This window comes from Heptranchias perlo, chromosome 8 (genome assembly GCF_035084215.1).
Source record: "Heptranchias perlo isolate sHepPer1 chromosome 8, sHepPer1.hap1, whole genome shotgun sequence".
In the NCBI taxonomy this organism is placed as follows: domain Eukaryota; kingdom Metazoa; phylum Chordata; class Chondrichthyes; order Hexanchiformes; family Hexanchidae; genus Heptranchias; species Heptranchias perlo.
In genome coordinates, this window is record NC_090332.1 from 48,098,182 (window position 1) to 48,121,978 (window position 23,797).

General features: G+C 44.1%; 1 protein-coding gene across 2 annotated transcripts in view; it reads left to right on the plus strand.

Annotated features, from left to right (window-relative positions):
* The first annotated feature begins 4,131 nt into the window (after positions 1–4,131).
* si:zfos-1056e6.1 (uncharacterized protein LOC107988029 homolog) overlaps positions 4,132–23,797 on the plus strand; it is a 148,448-nt gene continuing 128,782 nt past the window's right edge. For both annotated transcript variants that reach the window (XM_067988345.1, XM_067988346.1), the window contains exon 1: positions 4,132–4,201. In XM_067988345.1, the coding sequence (XP_067844446.1) occupies positions 4,150–4,201 (52 nt within the window). In that variant the 5' untranslated portion in view covers positions 4,132–4,149. The remainder of the gene's footprint in view (positions 4,202–23,797) is intronic.

Here is a 23,797-nt window from a genome sequence, read left to right on the forward strand (position 1 = left end):
CTGATCTCCTGAATGCAGCTGCATTAAGTGTACAAATATATCTCTTATAATTTTGGGGGATAGGGTGACTACTGCTTGCTGAGCCCAAAAATAGACCAGGCTCGTGTGAAATCATATGATTGTGCACTTGCAAAATAGGGCCTGATTATGTGAAATGGAGAGTGATCGTGCAGGTGGAACTGTGAAAAAGGCCCATTGTGCATTTGTGCATGTGTGATCATGATTTCTTTGCACATGCACTGCTGGACTGTTTTGAAAAATGAATTTTTGCTGAACAATTTTCAAATATCACAGTTATTGAGCAACTACTCCTGAAACCAGAATAGTGCAACTTTATTGAGGGGTACAGGGCAATTCACAAGATCACATGCCATTTGGCCCTTCTTAGCTCATCTCTTCAGAATTACCCTAAAGTTCTCCTATTGCAGCAACCAACTGGTTCTTAAATGATTCAGGGTTTTTGTCTCCACTATCCTATCTGGGAGTCAATTCCATGTATTGATCACTCTTTGGGTGAGGAACTACCTGATATCAGCTCTAAATTTGCCTTTTACTAGGTTGAACCTGCACCCCTTTGTTCTACACTTGCAATTTAACTTACAGTAATTTTCTGGATTTACACTTTCTATATCGTTTACTATCTTATATACTTACATAGAATTACATAGAATCTACAGCACAGAAACAGGCCATTCGGCCGAACTGGTCTATGCCGGCGTTTATGCTCGACACGAGCCTCCTCCCACCCCTCTTCATCTAATCCTATCAGCATATCCTTCTAGTCCTTCCTCTGTCATGTGCTTATCCAGCTTCCCTTTAAATGCATCTATGTTATTTACCTCAACTATTCCTTGTGGTAGTGAGTTCCACATTCTTATCACTCTTTGGTAAAGAACTTTCTCCTGAATTCCCTATTGTATTTATTGGTGACTATCTTATATTTATGGCCCCTAGTTTTGGTCTCCGCCACAAGTGGAAACATCTTCTCTACATCTATAAGATTACCTCTCAGACATCTCCTTTCAAGGCTGAAAAGTTAAGTTTCTCCAATCTTTCCTTGTAACTCAGAACTCGCACAGAAGGGATTAGTTTTGTAGCTCTTCTTTGCACTGCCTCTATTGCTTGAATGTCTCCTTTGTGTCTCAGGGTCCAGAACCAAACACAATGCTCAATGTGTAGACTGGTCAGAGCACGGTAATGTTTGATCACAACATCCTCTGACTTGTATTTTACTTTTTTGGCGATATTGTTCAACATTCTATTGATTTTGTTGATTGATACTGTGGACATATTGGGCATTGAGTTTACCAAAACTCCTAGATCTTTTTCAACTTTATCCTTAGCTATTTCTGTACTATTCATGGAGTACAAATAATTGCCTGTTTTTCTTTCCTAGATGCAGTACCTAGATGCATTTGTTTTGTATTAAATTTCATTTGTCATTGTTCTTCCCACTTTCATATTTTGTCCAGCTCATAGTGTAATTTCTGAGCTGCCTTGTCCAATTCTACTGCTCCTCCTAGTTTAGCATCAGCTGCAAGTCTAAGTCCAGAAACAGTACCAACACTGATCCCAGGCCACTCCACTCAGTATTTCTCCCCACCCTGATGTAATTTCTTTAATTAGTAACTGTTGTTTTCTACCCTTCAGCAAATTGCTTATCCATACCCCAAGTTTACCCTGACTTCCCACAGCTTTGAGTTTCATTATTGGCTTTTTGTGTGGAACTTTACCAAATGCCTTCTTGAAGTCTGGGTACAGCATGTCATAAGGCTTACAATAATCCCCTTAGGATGTCACTTGCTTAAAGAAAGTCAAGGAGATTGATCAGGCAAGGTTTTCCCCTCCAAAATCCAGGTGGATTGCTGTTTAAGTTATTATTGTAAAGATAATCTTTAAGTTTACATCTGATAATTCATTCCAATATTTGTATGGGATTGAAGTAATACTTTATGGGAATGTAGTTACATGTATCTGATTCATCACCATGTTTGAATATGGGCACCGCTGCTTTTAATCTACTGGTACGTCCCTATATCCAGTGACTTCTTGATAATGATTGTCAATGCCTTACAAATGCCTTCCATACACTCCTTTAACTCTCTGGGATAAATACCATATATAGATCTCTGGGGATTTATTGCTTTTTAGCCCTGTAGCCTCTTTATCATTTGTAATCTGTAGAGGTTATTTTCCTCATTATTTTACTTTTGATTTATTATTAATCCATTTAGGTTCATACTTGTTCAGCCTGAGATCACCGGTTTTCTGTATGTATTTATCCTGCATGCTGAATATTATGCTTTTAAAGGTGTATCACTTATCATTTCAACATCTTCCAGTTCTGATGAAAGGTCATCAATCTGAAACTTTAACTGTTTCTCACTCCACAGATGCTGCCTAACATGCTGAGCATTTACAGTATTTTCTGTTTTTCTTTCAGATTTCCAGCATCTGCAGTATTTTGCTTTAATTATACTTCCTTTCTCTGCTTTTAATCTTGCTTATCTCAGTGCCTTCTTTGATTAAAATTCTTCTGGGTGCCGTTTATTTCTTATACTTCTCAAGTTCGCCTCCTTTATGACGTAACTTCTCCTGGGGTTTCCCTTTTAAATTTAATTCACTAGTGTTCCCTTTTTATAGCCCTTTTTACGACTCTCAGATGGGTCTTAGTGGTCCCCTTTAACATTTGGTTCTCACAGGTGCAACGCCCCCCACCATCAATTTAGCTTTTAGCAACTGTCTTCCTTAGGTGTTTGCACTTTGATAAATCTGCTTTTGCCAATACTACCCTTTTTTTTAAAGATTTCCTTAAATGAGGGAACCCTTTATGGTTCTTTCACCCCAATTTGTTTTGCATGCTCTTGCTGAAGCTCCACGCCATATTGTTTCCTTCCTCTTTAAAATCTGGGTGAGACTGATACAAACATAAGAATATAAGAAATAGGAGCAGGAGTAGGCCACATAGCCCTTTGAGCCTGCTTTGCCATTCAATCAGATCATGGCTGATATCAACTCCACTTTCCTGCCCGATCCCCATATCCCTTGATTCCCCTGGAGTCCAGAAATCTGTTTATCTCAGCCTTGAATATATTCAATGACTCAGCATCCACAGCCCTCTGGGGTAGGGAATTCCAAAGTTTCACAACCCTCTGAGTGAAGAAATTCCTCCTCATCTCAGTCTTAAATGGCCAACCCCTTATCCTGTGACTATGCCCCCTTGTTCTAAACTCTCCAGCTATGGGAACTAACATCTCAGCATCTACCCTGTCAAGCCTCCTCATAATCTTATATGTTTCAATTAGGCCTCTCATTCTTCTAAACTCCAGAGAGTATAGGCCCATTCTACTCAACCTCGCCTCATAGGTCAACCCTCTCATCCCAGGAATTAATCTAGTGAACCTCTGCTGCACCGCCTCTAAGGCAAGTATATCCTTTCTTCGATAGGGAGACCAAAACTGTACACAGTACTCCAGATGAGGTCTCAGCAAAGCCCTGTAGAATTGCAGTGAGACTTCTTTACTTTTGTACTCCAACACCCTTGCAATAAAGGCCAACATTCCAGTTACCTTCCTAATTGCTTGTATCTGCATGCTAACTTTTTGTGTTTCTTGCAGGAGGACACCCAAGTCTCTCTGAACACCACCATTTACTAGTTTCTCACCATTTAAAAAATATTCTGTTTTTCTATTCCTACCAAAGTGAATAACCTCACATTTACCCACATTATACTCCATTGGTCCTGGTCTTTGGTTATAATTCATAATCTGCATAACATCCCGTGTCATTTGGTCGATGTTAAACCTCAACAAAAATTGCTATACATACTATTAATAAAACATAAAACAGATAAAATGCTACTTAGAACAAAATATTAAGGCTGTTATGGAAACTAGTTCACCATATATGCCGCTTTTCATTGTAAATTATTACTTAATGCAATGTTTGCATGGACATCCTTCGATTTTTCTAATCTTTTCCCACATTGTGTGCATATTCTTTTCTCCGGAGCCACCTTCGCTCAGCGCGACATAGGACTTGTAGCTCGTTTCCATGGTTGTGCCGCGGGCCGGGATCTCATTGGAGAGAGTAGTGCGGGAGAGACACAGGCGCAGTGTGTGGTGACGGACGCAGCTGACAGTCGGGGTGATGGCAAGTCGGAACTGCATCTGGATTGCTTTGAAAAGACTGGACCTGAACGGTAGGGACTCCACCTTGTTTATTTTGCTGTAATACTGACACTTTACAGAGCAGACGAGGCATTGCCCTCAAGTGGTTGAACAAGATTTACTTAATATGTATCTGTGCGTATGTGTTTATTTATTATATCATTGAACACTTAGAAATATTTTTATTTTCTCATAGTATTGTACCCATGAATTATTGCACTTAGTTAAAATTGCTTTGTGCCCCGGCTTACCATTCTTTCTGTAATGAATAAAGGACATGCATCTTGTGCCAACAGGTATTTGGGCAATGAACAGAAAAACAAACACCCGTTCAGTGTTTATTTTTATTGTTTTTATTATTAACAATAGCTATAAATTGTTATTAAATATATGAGCACTTTCTGGTGCCTTTTGGGTTCTATCCATTCTTAGGGAGCTGATTGGTCCCTTCTAATAATGTGACTGATAATGTAGTTCCCACAGACCATCAGATGACACAACTTGATTGGAAAGTGGTCATGTCTGACCTTGGGCATCCCTGAAGTAAAATGACAGGCTACATTTACCTACACGAGAGAGGAGGTTTAGCCAATTAAAGCACTTAGCTTTATTCTGGCCTTGCCTTCTGTCTGGTTCTAGGCCTGCTCTTCATGCCTGGGGTTACTGAGTCTAGAATCATAGAATCTTACTGCACAGAAGGAGGCCATTCGGCCTGTTATGCCTGTGCCGGCTCTTTGAAAGAGCTGTCCAATTTAGTCCCACACCCCAGCTCTTTCTCCATAAACCTGCAAATTCGCCCTCTTCAAATACATGTCCAATTGCCTTTTGAAAGTTTCCACAAAACCTTTTGTGTGGAAAAAAATTCTCCCAATTTCCCCTCGAACTCTTTTGCCAATTATTTTAAATCTATGAATTCTGGTTACCAAACCAGTTGCCAGAGGAAACAGTTTCTCCCTACTTGCTCTATCAAAACCCCTCATAATTTTGAATACCTCTATTAGGTCTCCCCTTACCCTTCTCTGCTCTAAAGAGAACAATCCCAGCTTCTCCAATCTCTCTACATAACTAAAGTCCCTCATCCCTGGTATCATCTTGGTAAACCTTCTCTGTACTTCCTCCAAGGCCTTGACATCCTTCCTAGAGTGTGGTGTTCAGAATTGTACACAGTACTCCAGCTGAGGCCTAACCAGTGATTTGTGAAGATTTAGCATGGCTTCATTGTTTTTGTATTCAACACCCCTATTTACAAAGCCAAGTATCCCATACACTTTCTTAACCACCTTTTCAACTTGCCTTGTCACCTTCAAAGATTTGTGAATATGCACCCACAGGTCCCTCTGCTCTTGCACCCCCCTCAAAATAGTACCATTTAGATTATACTGTCTCTCCATGTTGTTCCTCCCTAAGTGTATCACTTCACAATTATCCGCATTAACTTGCATCTGCCCTGTGTCTGCCCATTTCACCAGTCTGTCTATGACCTCCTGAAGCCTGCCACTCTTCTCCTTACTGTTTACTATATTGACAAGTTTTGTATCATCCCCCCATACCCAAGTCCAGGTCATTTATATATAACAAGGAAAGGAATGGTCTTAATACTGATCCCTGGGGCCCCTACTGCAAACTTCTCTCCAGCCAGAAAAACATCCGTTCACCACTACTCTCTGTCTTCTATCCCTTAGCCAATTACATACCCAAGTTACCACCGTCCTTTAATCCCATGTGCTTCTGTTTTCTAAATAAGTCTATTATGTGGTACTTTATCAAATGACTTTTGAAAGTCCATATATACAACATCTACTGCACTACCTTCATCAGCCCTCTCTGCTACTTCATCAAAGAACTCAATCACATTAGTTAGATGCGATTTGCCTTTAACAAATCCATGCTGGCTGTCCTATATTAACCCATGCTTCTCCAAGTGAGAATTAATTTTGTCCTTGACAATGGTCTCTAGTAATTTTCCCACCACTGACGTTAGACTGACTGCCTGTAGTTACCAGGTTTATTCCCCTCCCCTTTTTTGAATACGGGTGTAATATTTGCAGTCCTTCAGTCCTCTGACACCACTCCCATATCCAAGGAGGATTGAAAGATTGTGGTCAGAGCTTCTGCTATTTCCACCCTGGCTTTCATTAAGACGCATCCCATCTGGACTGGGTGACTTGTTAATTTTGAGTGATGCCAACCTACTTAGCAACTCCTTTCTATCTATTTTTATCCCATCCATCATCTCTACTCCCTCATCCTCTACTGCGACATTAGGTTTTGTTTCTCAATCACGGCCTCTCCTGCCCCTGATCCAGGCTGCTCTTCACCAGACTGCAGCCTGGAGGCTCTCGGTGCCAGCACATACTAGATGAGGTGCCAAGGACACAGCAACATTTATACAGCACCTTTAACATAGAAAAACATCGGAAGGTGTTTCACAGAGGCATAAGGAAAAATATGGATGCCAAACCAAAGAAAGTGATATTAGGAGGGGTGACCAAAAACTTGGTCAAAAAGGTGAGTTTCAAGGAGGGTCTTAAAGGAGGAGGTTTAGGGAGGGAATTCTAGAGCATGGCACCTAGGTGGCTGAATGCATGAGCACCAATGGTTAAGTGAAAAGTAGGGGGATGCACAAGAGGAACAAAGAGTTTGGGAGGGAGCTGTAGTGCAGGTGAAAGTTACACCGATAGAGAGGGATGAGGCCATGGAGGGAATTAAACACAAGGATGTGAATTTTAAATATGAGGCATTGGGTGCTAATATAGTCCAATGAGCACAAGGCTGAAGGGACTTAGTGTGGGATAGGATAAGGACAGCAGAGTTTTGGATGAGCTGAGGCTTACGGAGGGTGGAGGATGGGAGGCCAATCAGGAGAGCTTTGGAATAGTCGAGTCTGGAGATGAAAAGGCAGGTGTGCTGAAATAGGGACGATGGCTGGCAATGTTACAGACATGGAAGTAGATCTTTGTGATGGAAAGGGGTTGGAAGCTCAGCTCGACAAATAGGAAATGGGTATGGAGTTTGTGGCGATGGCCAAAGACAATAGCTTAGTTCTTCTGAATGTTTACCTGGAGGAAATTATGGCACATCCAAGTCAGGATTTAGGCAAGCAGTCTTTCAGCACAAAAGTTGCGCAGGGAAGAGAATTCATATTGGAGGGGGCCTCCCAAACTCAACCATCTGACCAGTTTTAAGGAGAGGGTGCTGGTAATCTTCATGGCTGCAAATCTGCCTGTTCCATTTCATCATCCTCTTCTTCTTCCTGCACTCTTGGACTCTGCACATGAAGTTCTGTACACTGTCCAATTAATGCTTACTTTCTACGGGGAAAATGATGAAGATGCTCCTGCTTGCAAACTATTGCCTGTCACTTACTTGATGCATTTGTGGAAACAGATGGACAGATTTGGCATATGACCACTGCAGTGGCTTGGAAGGATCCGATTTCACAGAAGCTTAGTATCATGGTGACTTCACAGCTGCAGGAAAAGCTGTCCCTGTTGCCAAATTTGTCTACAGTCAGCTGGAGGAAAAAGGCATTGCTTTGTGACACCCTCTTGTAGCTAGGGGGCAGCAAAGTCAGGTAGAATTGCCTGGGACAGTAATTGCTGGTCATAAGGTAGTATCTAGGTGGATGCATATATAACACCTGAGGTGTAATCAACCTGCTTTTCGTGTTCCTGCATGAAATCATTGTTCTCATCTAAATTGTTTAATGCTGTTGCAATCCCTGAAAACAAGACTGCTGTAGGAAAAGGAACTGAAAGCCTTGCAAGACTTGGAAATATATCGCCATTCCTTCATCGCTGCTGGGTCAAAATTCTGGTACTCCCTACCTAACAGCACTGTGGGAGAACCTTCACCACACGGATTGCAGCGGTTCAAGAAGGCGACTCACCACCACCTTCTCAAGGGCAATTATTGATGGGCAATAAATGCTGACCTTGCCAGTGACGCCCACATTCCAAAAACGCATAAAAATTTTTTAAAACCCTCCCTACCAAAACAACAAAACTAATGCAGTAATGAAAATACAGAATAAACTAAATTTTTAGTGGAAAAAAATAAAATTTGCAACCAACATTCAAAACTGCTATACAGCTTTAAGAAGCCTACTTCTACAGGTCAGCTCAGCCCTCACTAGGTAGTCATGTGCCTGCTTTATAGGAAAGAAAAACTTGCATTTATATAGCACCTTTCTCATGTTCAGGATTCACAATCAATTAATTATTTTGAAATAAAAGCAAAATACTGCAGATGCTGGAAATCTAAAATAAAAACAGAAAATGCTGGAAACATTCATCAGGTCTGGCAGCATCTGTGGAGAGAGAATCAGAGTTAACGTTTCAGGTTGATGACCTTTCGTCAGAACGTGAAGAAGTTCGAGATTTAACAGTTTATAAGCAGATACAGATCCCTGGAAAAAGTGTGGGGGAGGAAAGAACAAAACAAACGGTAAGGTCTGTGATAGGGTGGAGGGCAGGAGTGATTAAATGACAAAAGGGATGATGGTGCAAGGCAAAAGGATGGTGGTAATGGGACAATAAAGAAACAAAAGATGGGCCCAGAGGAGGTGTACATAGTAACAGCAGAACCATTACCGGCACCTGCTGTCCAAAAAAATGGGAGCAGTGGTTATGATCTGAAGTTGTTGAACTCAGTGTTGAGGCCAGAAAGTTGTAAAGTGCCGAATCGGAAGATGGAAGCTAGCAAATGTAACACGGCTATTCAAGAAAGGAGAGAGAGAAAACAGGGAACTGCAGGCCAGTTAGCCTGACATCAGTCGTCGGGAAAATGCTGAAATCCATTACTAAGGACGTGGTAACAGGGCACTTAGAAAATCATAATATGATTAGGCAGAGTCAAAACATTTTTTATGAAAGGGAAATCATGATTGACAAATCTATTAGAGTTCTTTGAGGATGTAACCAGCGGGATAGATAAAGGGGAACCAGTGGATGTAGTATATTTGGATTTTCAAAAGACATTCGATAAGGTGCCACACAAAAGGTTGTGACACAAGATCAGGGCTCAAGGGGTTGGGGGTAATATATTAGCATGGATAGAGAAACATAGAAACATAGAAAATAGGAGCAGGAGTAGGCCATTCGGCCCTTCGAGCTTGCTTCGCCATTCAATATGATCATGGCTGATCCTCCATCTCAATACCATATTCCCGCTCTCTCCCCATACCCCTTGATGCCTTTTGTGTCTAGAAATCTATCTAGCTCCATCTTAAATATATTCAGTGACTTGGCCTCCACAGCCATCTGTGGTGGAGAATTCCACAGGTTCACCACCCTCTGAGTGAAGAAATTTCTCCTCATCTTTGTCCTAAATATCCTGAGACTGTGACCCCTCGTTCTGGACCCCCCAACCAAGGGAAACACCTTCCCGGCATCCAGGCTGTCTAGCCCTGTCAAAATTTTATACGTTTCAATGAGATCCCCTCTCGTTCTTCTAAACTCGAGTGAATACAGGCCGAGTCAACCCAATCTCTCCTCATACGACAGTCCTGCCATCTCAGGAATCAGTCTGGTGAACCTTCGCTGCACTCCCTCTATGGCAAGTATATCCTTTCTTAGGTAAGGAGACCAAAATGGCACACAATACTCCAGGTGTGGTCTCACCAAGGCCCTGTATAACTGCAGTAAGACATCCTTGCTCCTATACTCAAATCCTCTTGCAATGAAGACCAACATACCATTTGCCTTCCTAACTGCTTGCTGCACCTGCATATTTGCTTTCAGTCACTGGTGTACAAGGACACCCAGGTCCCTTTGTACATCAACATTCGCCAATCTATCACCATTTAAATAATACTCTGCCTTTCTGTTTTTCCTTCCAAAGTGGATAACTTCACATTTATCCACATTATACTGCATCTGCCATGTATTTGCCCACTCACTCAACTTGTCTAAATTGCCTCGAAGCCTCTTTGCATCCTCCTCACAACTCATGATCTCACCTAGTTTTTTGTTGTCAGCAAACTTGGAAATATTACATTTGGTTTCCTCATCCAAATCATTGATATATATTGTGAATAGCTGGGGCCCAAGCACTGATCCCTGCGGTACCCCACTAGTCACCATCTGCCACCCCGAGAAAGACCCATTTATTCCTACTCTCTGTTTCCTGTCTGTTAACCAATTTTCAATCCATGCCAGTATATTACCCCCAATCCCATGTGCTTTAATTTTGCACACTAACCTCTTATGTGGGACTTTATCAAAGGCCTTCTGAAAAGCTGCTCAGGGTCTGTGCATACAAAAATTCCCCAGACATCCCAGACAACAGAATACCTGACATCATTAGCTTCCCTTGTGATAAGTTGTCTCCGATTTATCAAGCACCATGCTAAACTAATGACAACTCCCTTTACCCATCCTATGCACATGAGATAAGAATGACACAGAATGCTCATTACTCAAGTGGGCTCTCTCTGCACAATGTAACCCAAAAGCTTGGTTACTGCTTTTTTTACATATGTGTACAAAATAAACTAGTTTGTTGGTTTACGATTGGCCTCATCTTCTTGGAATCTTCACTGGTGCGGAGATTGCAGTCAGCGATTAACCTGTGCCCTTGCATTGCACTGCAGGCAGCATGTTAAATTCGTGCTGCCTGCTGATTTTCATGATTTCTGCATGCAGCCAGCACTACCTGCACTGTTCATTGGCTGCACGCATCAGCAGGAGGCCCAATATCGCGAGTGGCTTGCAATACCTAAAGGTAGCCTGCACCTCTTAAAGGGAAGGTGCATTGTGGCTGCTGAAAGTGGTGTCAGGAAGTGAATTGATTTTGAAGAATTTTGTCAAGATGGCTCAACCCACAAGAGAGCCTGCACCAAGATTTTCTGATGATGCACTGGAGGCCTTGGTGCAAGAAGTGGAGAGAAGGAGGGGCACCCTATATCCGCAGAGGGGCAGGAGGCTCTCGAGACATATACTCAGGAGGCAGTGGGAGGTCAATGTCATCAGTATAGCTCTAAGAGCATGGATACATAGAATCACAGAATCAGAAATTTACGGCACAGAAGGAGGCCATTTGGCTCATTGTGTCTGTGCCAGCTGAAAAAGAGCTATCCAGCCTAATCCCACTTTCCAGTTCTTGGTCCGTAGCCCTGTAGGTTACGGCACTTCAAGTGCACATCCAAGTACTTTTTAAATGCCTCTACCACCCTCTCAGGCAGTGAGTTCCAGACCCCCACCACCCTCTGGGTGAAAACATTTCTCCTCAGCTCCCCTCTAATCCTTCTACAAATTGCTTTAAATCTATGCCCAATGGTCACTGACCCCTCTGCTAAGGGAAACAGGTTCTTCCTATCCACTCTATCTCGGCCCTTCATAATTTTATACACCTCAATTAAATCTCCCCTCAGCCTCCTCTGTTCCAAAGAAAACAACCCCAGCCTATCCAATCATTCCTCATAGCTAAAATTCTCCAATCCTGGCAACGTCCTCGTAAATCTCCTCTGTACCTTCTCTAGTGCAATCACATCTTTCCTGATGTGATTGCACTAGAACTGTAATGTGGTGACCAGAACTGTAAGCAGTACTCTAGCTGTGGCCTAACTAGTGTTTTATACAGTTCTAGAATAACCTCCCTGCTCTTATATTCTATACCTTGACTAATAAAGGAAAGTACCCCGTATGCCTTCTTAACTGCCTTATCTACCTGTCCTGCTACCTTCAGGGATCTGTGGACATGCACTCCAAGGTCCCTCTGCTCCTCTACACCTCTCAGTATCCTCCCATTTATTGTATACTCCCTTGCCTTGTTTGCCTTCCACAAATGCATTACCTCACACATCTTCGGATTGAATTCCATTTGCCACTTTTCTGCCCACCTTTGATTCTGTCCATTGATATCTTCCTGCGGTCTAGAGCTTTCTTCCTCACTATCAACCACATGGCCAATTTTTGTATCATCTACAAACTTCTTAATCATGCCCCCTACATTTAAGTCTAAATCATTGATATATACTACAAAAGCAATGGACCTAGTACTGAGCCCTGCGGAACCCCACTGGAAACAGCCTTCCAGTCACTAAAACACCCCTCTACCATTACCTTTTGCTTCCTGCCACTGAGCCAATTTTGGATCCAACTTGTCACTTTCCCTTGGGCTTTTACTTTTCTAACCAGTCTGTCATGTGGGACCTTGTTGTTGACCGGAAGTCACCGGTTAACGGTTTTAGCTTAGTACACAGAGGAAGAGTCAATTCTCTCTTAATTCTCAATTCGCTTTATTAACGTTATTAGATCATGTACATACCGCTTATACGTCTAGTTAGAAAAGGCATGTAGTCTACAGCAGGTTATACAGGTTTATACTCAAACTAGGATTTAAACGCACACCCACTAGGTTTCTCTATTAATACTCCCCGAGTATCAGGCTTTAAACGCACACCCACTAGGGTTCCTGACGACACTCCCAGAGTGGTCCCAGAGTAGAAAGGATATTATATTACCCGGAAAGGAGAGACGCTGCTGGCCAGGCAATTCTCCCTCTTACTCCTGACGTCGTCTCCACGTCCTTGACGCAGTCTTCACGTCCCTGACGCAAGGTTCCCACTTCCACGAGGGTTAGTTTCCAGAGTCTCCCAGAGTCTCCTTCACAAACAAAGACACACCAACAAAAACACACACACTCTCTCTCTCTCACAAACAAACAAAGACACACACTGACCCCAAGCCAGCAACTCCTCAGTTTTTATTCCCCAAGTCTGTCTTTTCGAACGATGCTGTCTTCTCCGGTTGGCTGGAGTGACCGATGTCATCCCCTGATTGGCTCTGTTCCAAGGGCTCAGGTAGCACACCGTCCCTTTGTCTCTCTAAGAAGCGGAACAAATTCAAACCGGTTCTGGCCAGTTCAGACCAGTGACTGAACTCCAGGTCACCTCAGTTCAAAAGGTCAGTGTCTTTGTTAGCACTTTGAATTCAGCTCAGCAGTCTTCTGTAGCCTCTGGCCAACATCTCCCCCCTTTTGATCCAAAGATGCCTATCTTAGGATCATTATTCTCCCTTTCTGGGTACCACTCCTGAGGCCGTCATTGTCCCCCAATGGGTATGTTACATCCGCGATTTCATATGATTATAGAAAAATCAATATAAATGGTTATATAAACAATACAAAAAGGAAGCGTATAAAATATACTTCACACACTGTCCTTATGTTGATAATCGCTTCTTCTGTTTCATTATAGCACTAACATTCAATTGTTGCAAAATTTCATTTTTCCACCTTCTAAGCTGATATACATTGAATATGACAAGTACTAATGCACATAAAATCACAATTACAGCAGCATGTGATAAAATCCTGACCCATGGATGTATTTGAACATTAGATCCCCAATTCCAAAACTTATTCCAGAACCCGGGGTCCCGTAACAGTTCACCTGCTTTATCAGCATGCGTTTTAATTATTTTAGTGTGTTTAGTCCATTGATGAATTATCTCATTAGCTTCCTCCGCTATTTGCATCCAATCTGCAGTCAGGTGCGGAATGGGTGGTAGTTCGGTAGGAACATATTTCCACAGATCTTGGTCTATATCGGTACGTTGGACTGTGAGGTTTTCGTTTATTACCATCCTCATTATTGGCTTAGGCAGAACATGTCCACCGACAACCAAGTCTGAGGTCATGTTGTTAATGGCCACATTGTGTCCTTCCAGAGGGCACTGTTTCCATCCTTTGTTATAGTTCATAGCCGCTGTGGCTATGTAATACGTTTGTCCCACAAGGGCGTATTGTAAAAAGGACTGGTTGTTAACTGGCAAAATGGACAATGAACAATTTTCATAAGTACTGAACCCACAATTAGTAAGTCTCTGTCTCGTTATCTCTTCTGGACAGGCCCAGTGATTCCCTCCTTGGTGACACTTTGACAAATCTGCCCCTTTCTCAGCACCATCCATTACAATAGCATGAGATGGTGGATTGCTCAAAGATATCCAAGTACCCTCATGATACTTGCCCACGTTATGAACTCTTTTTAACGGATAGGTCAAATTGCTTCCGTGCCGGGGAATATGAAACACCGCCCCAACGTAATATTTCCCTTTATCCTCACTACTCCAGTCAATATTTACATAGGTGTGGTCCCAGTGGACCATAATTTTACCTCGACCGTCGCTCCCCGATGGTCACTCCATAAATGGACCCACAAATTGATTAATAATATTTCCCTCTGGGATTACCGATAATGTCACCTCTAGAACTGTGTTACATGAAAACCGTACTCCCGCTCCCTCCGGTATACCCAAAGTCTTTCCTACACACGCTAACCCATTCACTCCCGTATAATACAAATTTAAATCCCCTCTTTTCCCTTTGTTGGTTCGGACTGTCTTATTCTGCAGAGCAAAGTTGTCCCTGGTCTCGGGATATCCCTCCGTCGTCGACACTGCTTCAGGCACGTTCATTCGTCGTGACGACTCCGAGGCAGGTTCAACCACAGTTCTGATGACGATCAATCCGATAGCAACAAAATGCATCATCCCCTTCATTCTAGTCTGGACCTGGAATAAACAAGTGTAATTTCTGCTCTTATGTACAGTTTCTTTTAGGTACTATCATAAGTCCAGTCTCTCCATATACTGAGCCAGACCGTCCAAATCCTGTTCCCAATTTGTTTCAGATTCTAACCGTCCGTTTCTTCGAACCCACTTACTCCCCCTTTTTGTTTTATGTTCCCGTCGTTTTGTTCCTGGATTCGCCTCTGCATGCGAACGGACAGTGTCAAATTTGTTTTCGATCACCTCCTTTTGGATCTGTAACTGGTCCAGTTCTTGATCTCCCTGACCTTCAGAATTCAGAACATCGTTAGCATCGAGCAGCACATGCCAATGATGGTTATCTTGTTTTTCTCCTACCAACTTTAGCTGATTAATGTGGTACCAGCCACTCTTATCTGGTGCCGTTAATATCCTGTATACAGATGGGTTAGCTTTGTCTACTATCTCATAGGGACCGGCAAACTTTGGACTCAAGAATGAGGTGGGCTGGTGTATTCTAATCATTACTCTCTGTCCAGGGCTCAACTCTATGTATGTCTCACAGCCAGTTCTCCTTTCCCCATCCTGTACTGATGAAGAGCCATCCACAAAAATGTTAAAAGAGGGTTCTTCCTTTCCTGTTTCCTTTGTCTTTCTACTTTCAGGCCCCGTCTTACCCCCTCCTTTTTGTTTTGATACAAATGGGCCCTTGGGGTCATTTGCTATCATCAATTGACACTCATGTTTTTCTCCCTGATAAACTAAGTTGTCTGCTAACATAGTGGTGGTTTTTACCCCCTTTACGGTTATATTTTTCCCTTGCAGCAACAATGTCCATCTAGCAATTCTATTTTGGCTAACTGAACCATCCTTAATCCTTCCATCTAACAGTAACTGTACTGGGGTGTGTTCTGTTAATATTGTAAGTGGATTTAGTCCCACTATATAAGTAAAATGCTGCACTGCCCAAAAGACAGCTAGCAAGTGTCTTTCGCATACCGTATACCCCTGCTCCACTGGTGAGAGCATACGTGAGGCGTACGCTACTGGTCATAATTTCCCGTGTGTCTCCTGTAATAGAACTGCCGAGAGGGTGGTGTCTGTGGTAGCCACCTCCAATGCAAACGGTTCCGTTGGATTTGGGGTTTTTAAAGCAGGCGCGGCAGCTAGTGCTTGCTTTAAATCAGTCATGGCCTGGCTGTGTTCTGTTTTCCACTCCCAGGCCACATTCTTTTTTAATAATTCCATCAGCGGGGCTGCCTTTGTGGCGAATCCATCAATATGGTCCCTGCAATATCCCACCAACCCTAAGAAGGACCTTAACCCTTTCACATCCCGCGGAACAGGGAGTCTGCCAACTGTCTCTACCCTTCGCTTGTCAATGTCCCTTTGTCTCGGCGTCAGAATCATTCCCAAGTAAGTAACTTTTTGTTTCATGATCTGCGCTTTTTTAGGGTTAATCTTTAATCCCAAGTCATGTAACAACTGCAGTAATTCACTTAGCAGTTGATAATGTTCCTTCTTGGTTTCAGTTTGTAGGAGTAAGTCGTCTACATACTGCACTAGACATTCAGGCCTTGAGAATCCTTTTAACCCTTCCCTCAGTCGTTGGTGAAATATGGACGGGGAATTGTGAAACCCCTGCGGCAGGGCGGTCCATGTATATTGCTGTCCTTGGAAAGTAAATGCAAATTTATATTGACATTCTTTCTCCAGTGGAATAGACCAAAAACCGTTACTTATGTCCAAAACCGTAAACCACTGCGCATCCTCATTTTGTCGAACTACTGTCTCTGGGCTAGTTGCTACAGTAGGCGCTGTTAACTGGGTGACTTTATTTAATTCTCTGTAATCTATCGTTAGTCGCCAGCTACCGTCGGGTTTCCTTACTGGCCAAATAGGTGCGTTATTAGTAGAAGCTATTGGTCTTAATATCCCTCGCTGCAGCAGACTCTGTATCACCTTCTCTATCTCTTCTTCTGCTTGTTTTGGGAAACCATACTGCTTCTGTGGTTTGGGGTCTGGACCTTGTATACACACACTCCCGGTCATTTTCCCACAATCATGTTTATGTCGGGCAAATACTATTGAGTTTTGTACAATAATCTGTTGTACTTCACGATCGTTACTCATTTCTCCTGGTTCTATCCACATTTCCCCGATCGTGCATATCCTATCCTGATATTCCCCCACCGGGACGAGTGTGTGATTTATACTGCCCATGCCCAAAGGCATTTTCCAAATCATACAATTAACGGGGTCGAAGCAAAATCCCGCTTTGGCCATATAGTCACTCCCTAATATATGTTCTTGTTCTCTGGGTAATTTAATAAGGACCACTGAATGCTCTATCACTATGTCTCCCACACCGACTTCCAACGGTACACTCACATATCCCACTTGTGAATGCCCTGTGAATCCACTGAGAATAATTTTGTTTTGAATTTTCCAATCTGTGTCATTGATCTGAGTGGTGTTAACGGTGGTTCGAGATCCCCCTGTGTCCCAAAGAAATGTAAGAGGGCGGCCTCCGACCCTACCATTCACTAGGGGTCTCCCCGTGTCATCCAACCGCGCGTCACACACCCATAACGGAGAGGCCTGACACCGTCATTGCAGTTCAGGGTACAACCCGGAACTCGGTGATTGGTCTATTCGGCCCTTCCACAGGTCGGCTCTGATTCCTTCCCCGACCTGCACTCTCTCGTCTTGGGTTCGGGCAGTCCCTTGCGAAGTGTCCCTCTTGGCCACAGTTATAGCATTTGGACACCTCGCCTTGAGTTCTCCCCGTTCCTGAGAAGTTTCCTTTGCCTCTACCTCTTCCCACTGTCTGATAAGCTGGAGGGGGTTCCCCCTTAGTAGGTCCCCTCCCTTCATTTCTCCAAATTATCACCTGATCTTTAACAGGCATTGCTCTGTCCCCGGATGCCTTGGATCGTTTGGGTATTTCCCTTTCCCATACTCTAACCATCTTCCTAATTATCCAGGGTTCCGTATGTGTGTCATCAGCGGGGTCAAACTGATCTAGTGCCTTCCTCGACTCCTCAGTGCCATGCGACACTAGTGTTCTCAGCCATCGGTTCCTAACCTCCCGCTGTAAATTATCCCTGTCTAAGTCTGTACCATAGACCCCCTGAAACACCGCCCAAATGCGAGCCGAAAATACAGTGGGGTGTTCACCTTTCCTTTGATAGCATCTCATCAGCGCCTCCACTGGATCCCCTCTGTTATCGCCCATGACAGATAATACCTGGTCCTTTAAGGCTTCATTCGTGCCTCTACCAAGTTTTTGTTCCTCCGGTAGGGCGGAGTGTATATGTGGGTGTAGGCACATTAGGATTAATTTCCTTTCCTCAGCATCGTCTAAGCTGTGTATCGCTCTCTGTTGCCTGACCGCTAGGAACAACTCCCTAGGATCATCCCCAGGCGCACACGTTCCAATATCTTTCGCAATAACCCTCAGTTCCTGTACCCCAAGTGGGGTGGAATATGTCATATCCTGACCATCTTCCCCCATCTGTGCTCTAGTAGTTGCAAGGGGGGCCATTGGGGCAGACGGTTTTTCCTGCTCTGGAGCAAATGCTGACGGTGGGTCCCCTAGTGGAGGTTCCCTATCACCGCTGCTGTATCTATCCGCCTTGTCTGCTAAATCATCCCAATCTACATCCCCTAAACCACTTTCTTCACCTCTCCCGTGTGCAAAAGCACACAATATGCCTCTCTGTGCGGCTAGCTGATCTTGCAGCCTCCCTATCACTTTCTGACACGTTGTGTGATCACCAGTACTACTCCTCTTCTCCTGAGCTGCTCTGTGAATCACATTCATAGCAGTTTTTAAATCACCACATTGTTGTTTCCATCTCTCCACCTCAGCTTTAGCTGCTTGGGCTTCTCCCTCTCTCTTATTCTTTTCATTAGTCAATTTTTCGCACTGTAACTGATATTGGTTCATGTGCATCAAATCTGCACTTCTCTGTCCCTGTAGATCAGTTACCTTCTCACTAAGGCGGGCTATCTCCTCACGGAGTTTTTTATTCTCTTCCCCTAATTCATCTTGGATTTTCTGAGTCTCTTCTCTCTCTCTCCTAGCCTGCTGTTGGCATTCTATCCATTCCTCAAGTAAACATCCAATCGCTACGGACTTTTGTATCTTTTTAAATTTCCTATCTGACATCTTTGTTTGCGCAATTTTCCAAAGGACCTCCCCAACAGGCGTTCCCTTGTCTCCAATGTGACCCGCATACTCCCCGTATTGCGGCCACTTCCCTATTACGTATTTTTGAAGGAGTCCCTTCCAATCAAAACAGTCCAAGTCCCCAGGGCTTGGTGATTTCCCTTTATTCGTCATCTTACGTTATTAACTATGAATTAACTCAAACTCCTGTTCTCTGTATACTTTGCCAAATTCGGTTCGCCTCGAGGCTCCCACTGACGCAACGGAGAGATTTATCCTCGAGCCCACCCAGGGACGCCAAATATGTTGACCGGAAGTCACCGGTTAACGGTTTTAGCTTAGTACACAGAGGAAGAGTCAATTCTCTCTTAATTCTCAATTCGCTTTATTAACGTTATTAGATCATGTACATACCGCTTATACGTCTAGTTAGATATAGGCATGTAGTCTACAGCAGGTTATACAGGTTTATACTCAAACTAGGATTTAAACGCATACCCACTAGGTTTCTCTATTAATACTCCCCGAGTATCAGGCTTTAAACGCACACCCACTAGGGTTCCTGACGACACTCCCAGAGTGGTCCCAGAGTAGAAAGGATATTATATTACCCGGAAAGGAGAGACGCTGCTGGCCAGGCAATTCTCCCTCTTACTCCCGACGTCGTCTCCACGTCCTTGACGCAGTCTTCACGTCCCTGACGCAAGGTTCCCACTTCCAGAGTCTCCCAGAGTCTCCTTCACAAACAAAGACACACCAACAAAAACACACACACTCTCTCTCTCTCACAAACAAACAAAGACACACACTGACCCCAAGCCAGCAACTCCTCAGTTTTTATTCCCCAAGTCTGTCTTTTCGAACGATGCTGTCTTCTCCGGTTGGCTCAGAGTTGCTGGAGTGACCGATGTCATCCCCTGATTGGCTCTGTTCCAAGGGCTCAGGTAGCACACCGTCCCTTTGTCTCTCTAAGAAGCGGAATTAATTCAAACCGGTTCTGGCCAGTTCAGACCAGTGACTGAACTCCAGGTCACCTCAGTTCAAAAGGTCAGTGTCTTTGTTAGCACTTTGAATTCAGCTCAGCAGTCTTCTGCAGCCTCTGGCCAACATTGTCAAACACCTTGCTAAAATTCATGTAGACTACGTCAAACGTGTTACCCGCATCGACCCTCCTTGTTACCTCCTCAAAAAATTCAATCAAGTTAGTCAGACACGACCTTCCCTTAACAAATCCATGCTGACTGTCCTTGATTAATCTGTGCTTTTCTAAATGACGATTAATACTGTCCCTCAGAATTTTTTCCAATAATTTTCCCACTACCAAGGTTAGGCTGACTGGCCTGTAATTACTTGGTCTATCTCTTTCTCCCTTTTTAAACAACGGTGCAATGTTAGCAGTCCTCCAATCCTCCGGCACCACGCCTAGCCAGAAAGGATTGGAAAATGATGGTCAGAGCCTCCATTATTTCCTCCCTTGCACAGGTTACCTTTTTGGTCTCTAATTGGCCCTGCTCTTTCCTAAGTTATCCTCTTGCTCTTTATGTATTGATGAAACATCTTTGGTTTTCCTTGATTTTACTTGCCAGTATTTTTTCATGCCCTCTTTTTGCTTTCATAATTTCCTTTTTAATTTCACCCCTGCACTTTCTATAGCCCTCTAGGCTTTGTGCGATATTGAGCTCTCGGTATCTGACACAAGCTTCCATTTTTTGCCTTATCCGACACTGTATGCTCCTTGATATCCAGGGTACTCTAGATTTGGGAGTCCCACCCTTTTTCTTTGTAGGAAAATATTTGCTCTGAACTGTCACTATGTCCCCCTTGAATGCCTCCCACTGCTCTGACACTGATTTACCTTCAAGTAGTTGTTTCCAGCCCACTTTTGCTAAATCACTTCTCAGCTTGGTAAAATTGGCCTTTCCCCAATTGAGAACTTTTACTCCTGGTCTATCTTTGTCTTTTTCCATAACTACACTAAGTCTAACTGAATTATGATCACTAATCCACTACTATTACTGCCCTATTTTTGCACTTCTCAGAAATTTGCTTACAGTGCAGGAAGAAGTTTAATGATCTGACACGAGTTGTCAAGGTGAGTGAATTCAATCTTCAAATGACATCTCCTACCAACTGCACCACTAGCCTCATCCACTGCTCAATTCACTACACCCCCATCACCCACCTACCAACAACCTCTATCAATCAGTACTCAACCCTTTAATTTTTATGGTTTACCTCACCCTCACACACTTAGTACCATTGCAAACCTCATGCCCACAACTCGCAGCTCATACTCACTGGCAGCTATTCAACCATGTCAGCCACATCACCCAAACATATTGTAGGACATTCACTGACACACTTCCCTCTTGCAGGAGAAGGTGGCGCATAACAGGAGGCAGCAGCAAAAAACTGTTGGAGGATAAGCACGCCTGCACGTTTTAAACCCCATGCAGGAGGCCATGCTGGCCATCATGGGAAGGGACATCTCTGATACCATGGCCACTGGCGGCGCTGGAGGGATCGATGATGGGGGTCTCCACATATCAAATCCTCCTTCTCTTTTCGCACATCTCCCTCATCCCTCAATCTCTTCTGTCTCACAAGCTGCAGATGGCGTAAGCTTGCACTTCTTACTTTTTTCTCTCTTCTCTCATCACAACCCAACCTTTGTCCCTTTTTCATTTCAGATACCCAAGAACTAAGACCTTCCCCATCAGAGGAGGAAGAGGAAGAACTCAGTGATGATGAAGAGACACCGTCACTCGATCTTACACTTGCAGCCACCAGCTCAGATACTGACACTGCACATACTTTAGAGGCTAGTATAGAGGAGGGATCTGCTCATGGTGAGACACTGTGCACAAGTGTGCAGGGGCCAGGATGGGAAGAAAGGATACTGCAGGTGCCAGCTCACCGGTGGGCAAGATCGCACACTAGTTCTGCTGCAAAGGAGTCAGATAAGGACTTCGATGGGCCAGGCTACAGAAGAAGGCTGATGGGCGAACACAACCAAATGCTTGGTGCACTGGGAAGCCTGCCAGAAAGCCTGCGCACAATGTCAAGAGGCATGGAGGAGGCCAGCTCCAACTTGTCACAGGGCTTTGTGCAGAGCTTGGAGCCCATCCTTTCCCACATGGAACGGGTGGTCACCTCCATCAGCACACCTGTGGAACCCACCATGATGCAGCGTCTGATGAAAGATGTCACATCTTCCATTGCAGCACAAACAGCTTCCACTGAAAGTCTGACTGCTGCAATGGAATCTCAGACTGCTGCCTTGCAAGCTCAGACTGCTGCTATCGTGGCTCTGGGTACCACTGTTGAAAGGGGCTTCCAGGGTGTCACAGCAGTCCAGCAATCTGTTCTCCAACAGATCACCAGGATTGCTGAGGCACAGCCCCTGGAGAGTGGCAGTGGCTCCATGGAACAGGAACCTGTTGTCCTCTCTCAGGATGACAGCATTCTTGCCTCCACCCCTGACACTCCGCCAGTGCCCTTGCTTTTGCCTGTCAGCCAGCCAGCTCTGACTGCTGTAGCCCATGCCGAGATTGTTCATTCTGAAGCTGGCCTCTCTCGGCCCAGAGCTGCTCAAGGTCGTCCTCCAAGGCCATCTGCAATCTCCTCAATTGAAGGTCAGCAACCATCCACCTCCCATGGTGTAGCCACTGGGGAAGCATCTTGTAGGAGCACCAGGAAACGTAAAGGGAAAATGAAGAAAAGAACTTGTGTCTGTGTAACGCCTTTCACAACCTCTGGACATCCCAAAGCACTTTACAGCCAATTAAGTACTTTTGAAGTGTAGTCACTGTTGTAATGTAGGAAACGCAGCAGCCATTTTGACATAGCAAGCTCCCATAAACAGCAACATGATAATGACCAGATAATCTATTTTAGGTGTTGTTTGAGGGATAAATATTGGCCAGGACACCGGGAGAACTCCCAAGCTCTTCTTTGAAATAGTGCTGTGGGATCTTTTACATTCAACCGAGTGGGCAGATGGGACCTTGGTTTAATGTCTCATAGATGCCAAAAACCAGTCAATTCGATTTACTGCAGAGCGCATTAAGGAATGGTTGCATACACTGAGCACAGTGAAGGCTATGGGCCTTGACAACATCCCTGCTGTGGAACTGAAGATCTTTTAATCAGACCTAGTCACCCACCCAGCCAGGCACTCCCAGTGCAGATATGATACTGGCTTCTACCCATGAATGTGGAAGATTACCCAAGAAAGTCCTATTCACAAAAAGCAGGATATATCTAACTTGGCCAATCACCACCCAACTGGTTACTTCCCTATCATCGGCACACAGAGGACAGGCACTAAAGGAATGCACAAGGGTGATTAGTTTCATTTTGAATGCATTATTTTATGAGTGAATAGATAAATTTGGATTTGAATTTGCATTGGGCAAGGAAACCTCCTGCTGATTACTACCTACCGCTCTCCCTCAGCTGATGAATCAGTCCTCCTCCATGTTGAGCACCACTTGGAGGAAGCACTGAGGGTAGCAAGGGCACAGAATGTACTCTGGGTGGGGGACTTCAATGCCCATCACCAAGAGTGGCTCGGTAGCACCACGACTGACCGAGCTGGCCGAGTCCTGAAGGACATATCTGCCAGACTGGGCCTGCGGCAGGTGGTGAGTGAACAAACACGAGGGAAAAACTTACTTGACCCCATCCTCACCAATCTACCTGTCGCAAATGCATTTGTCCATGATAGTATTGGTAGGAGTGACCACTGCACAGTCCTCGTGGAGACGAAGTCCCGTCTTCGCATTGAGGATACCGTCCAACGTGTTGTGTGGCACTACCACCGTGCTAAATGGGATAGATTCAGAACAGATCTAGCAGCTCAAAACTGGGCATCCATGAAGTGCTGTGGGCCATCAGCAGCAGCAGAATTGTATTCCAGCACAATTTGTAACCTCATGGCCTGGCATATTCCTCACTCT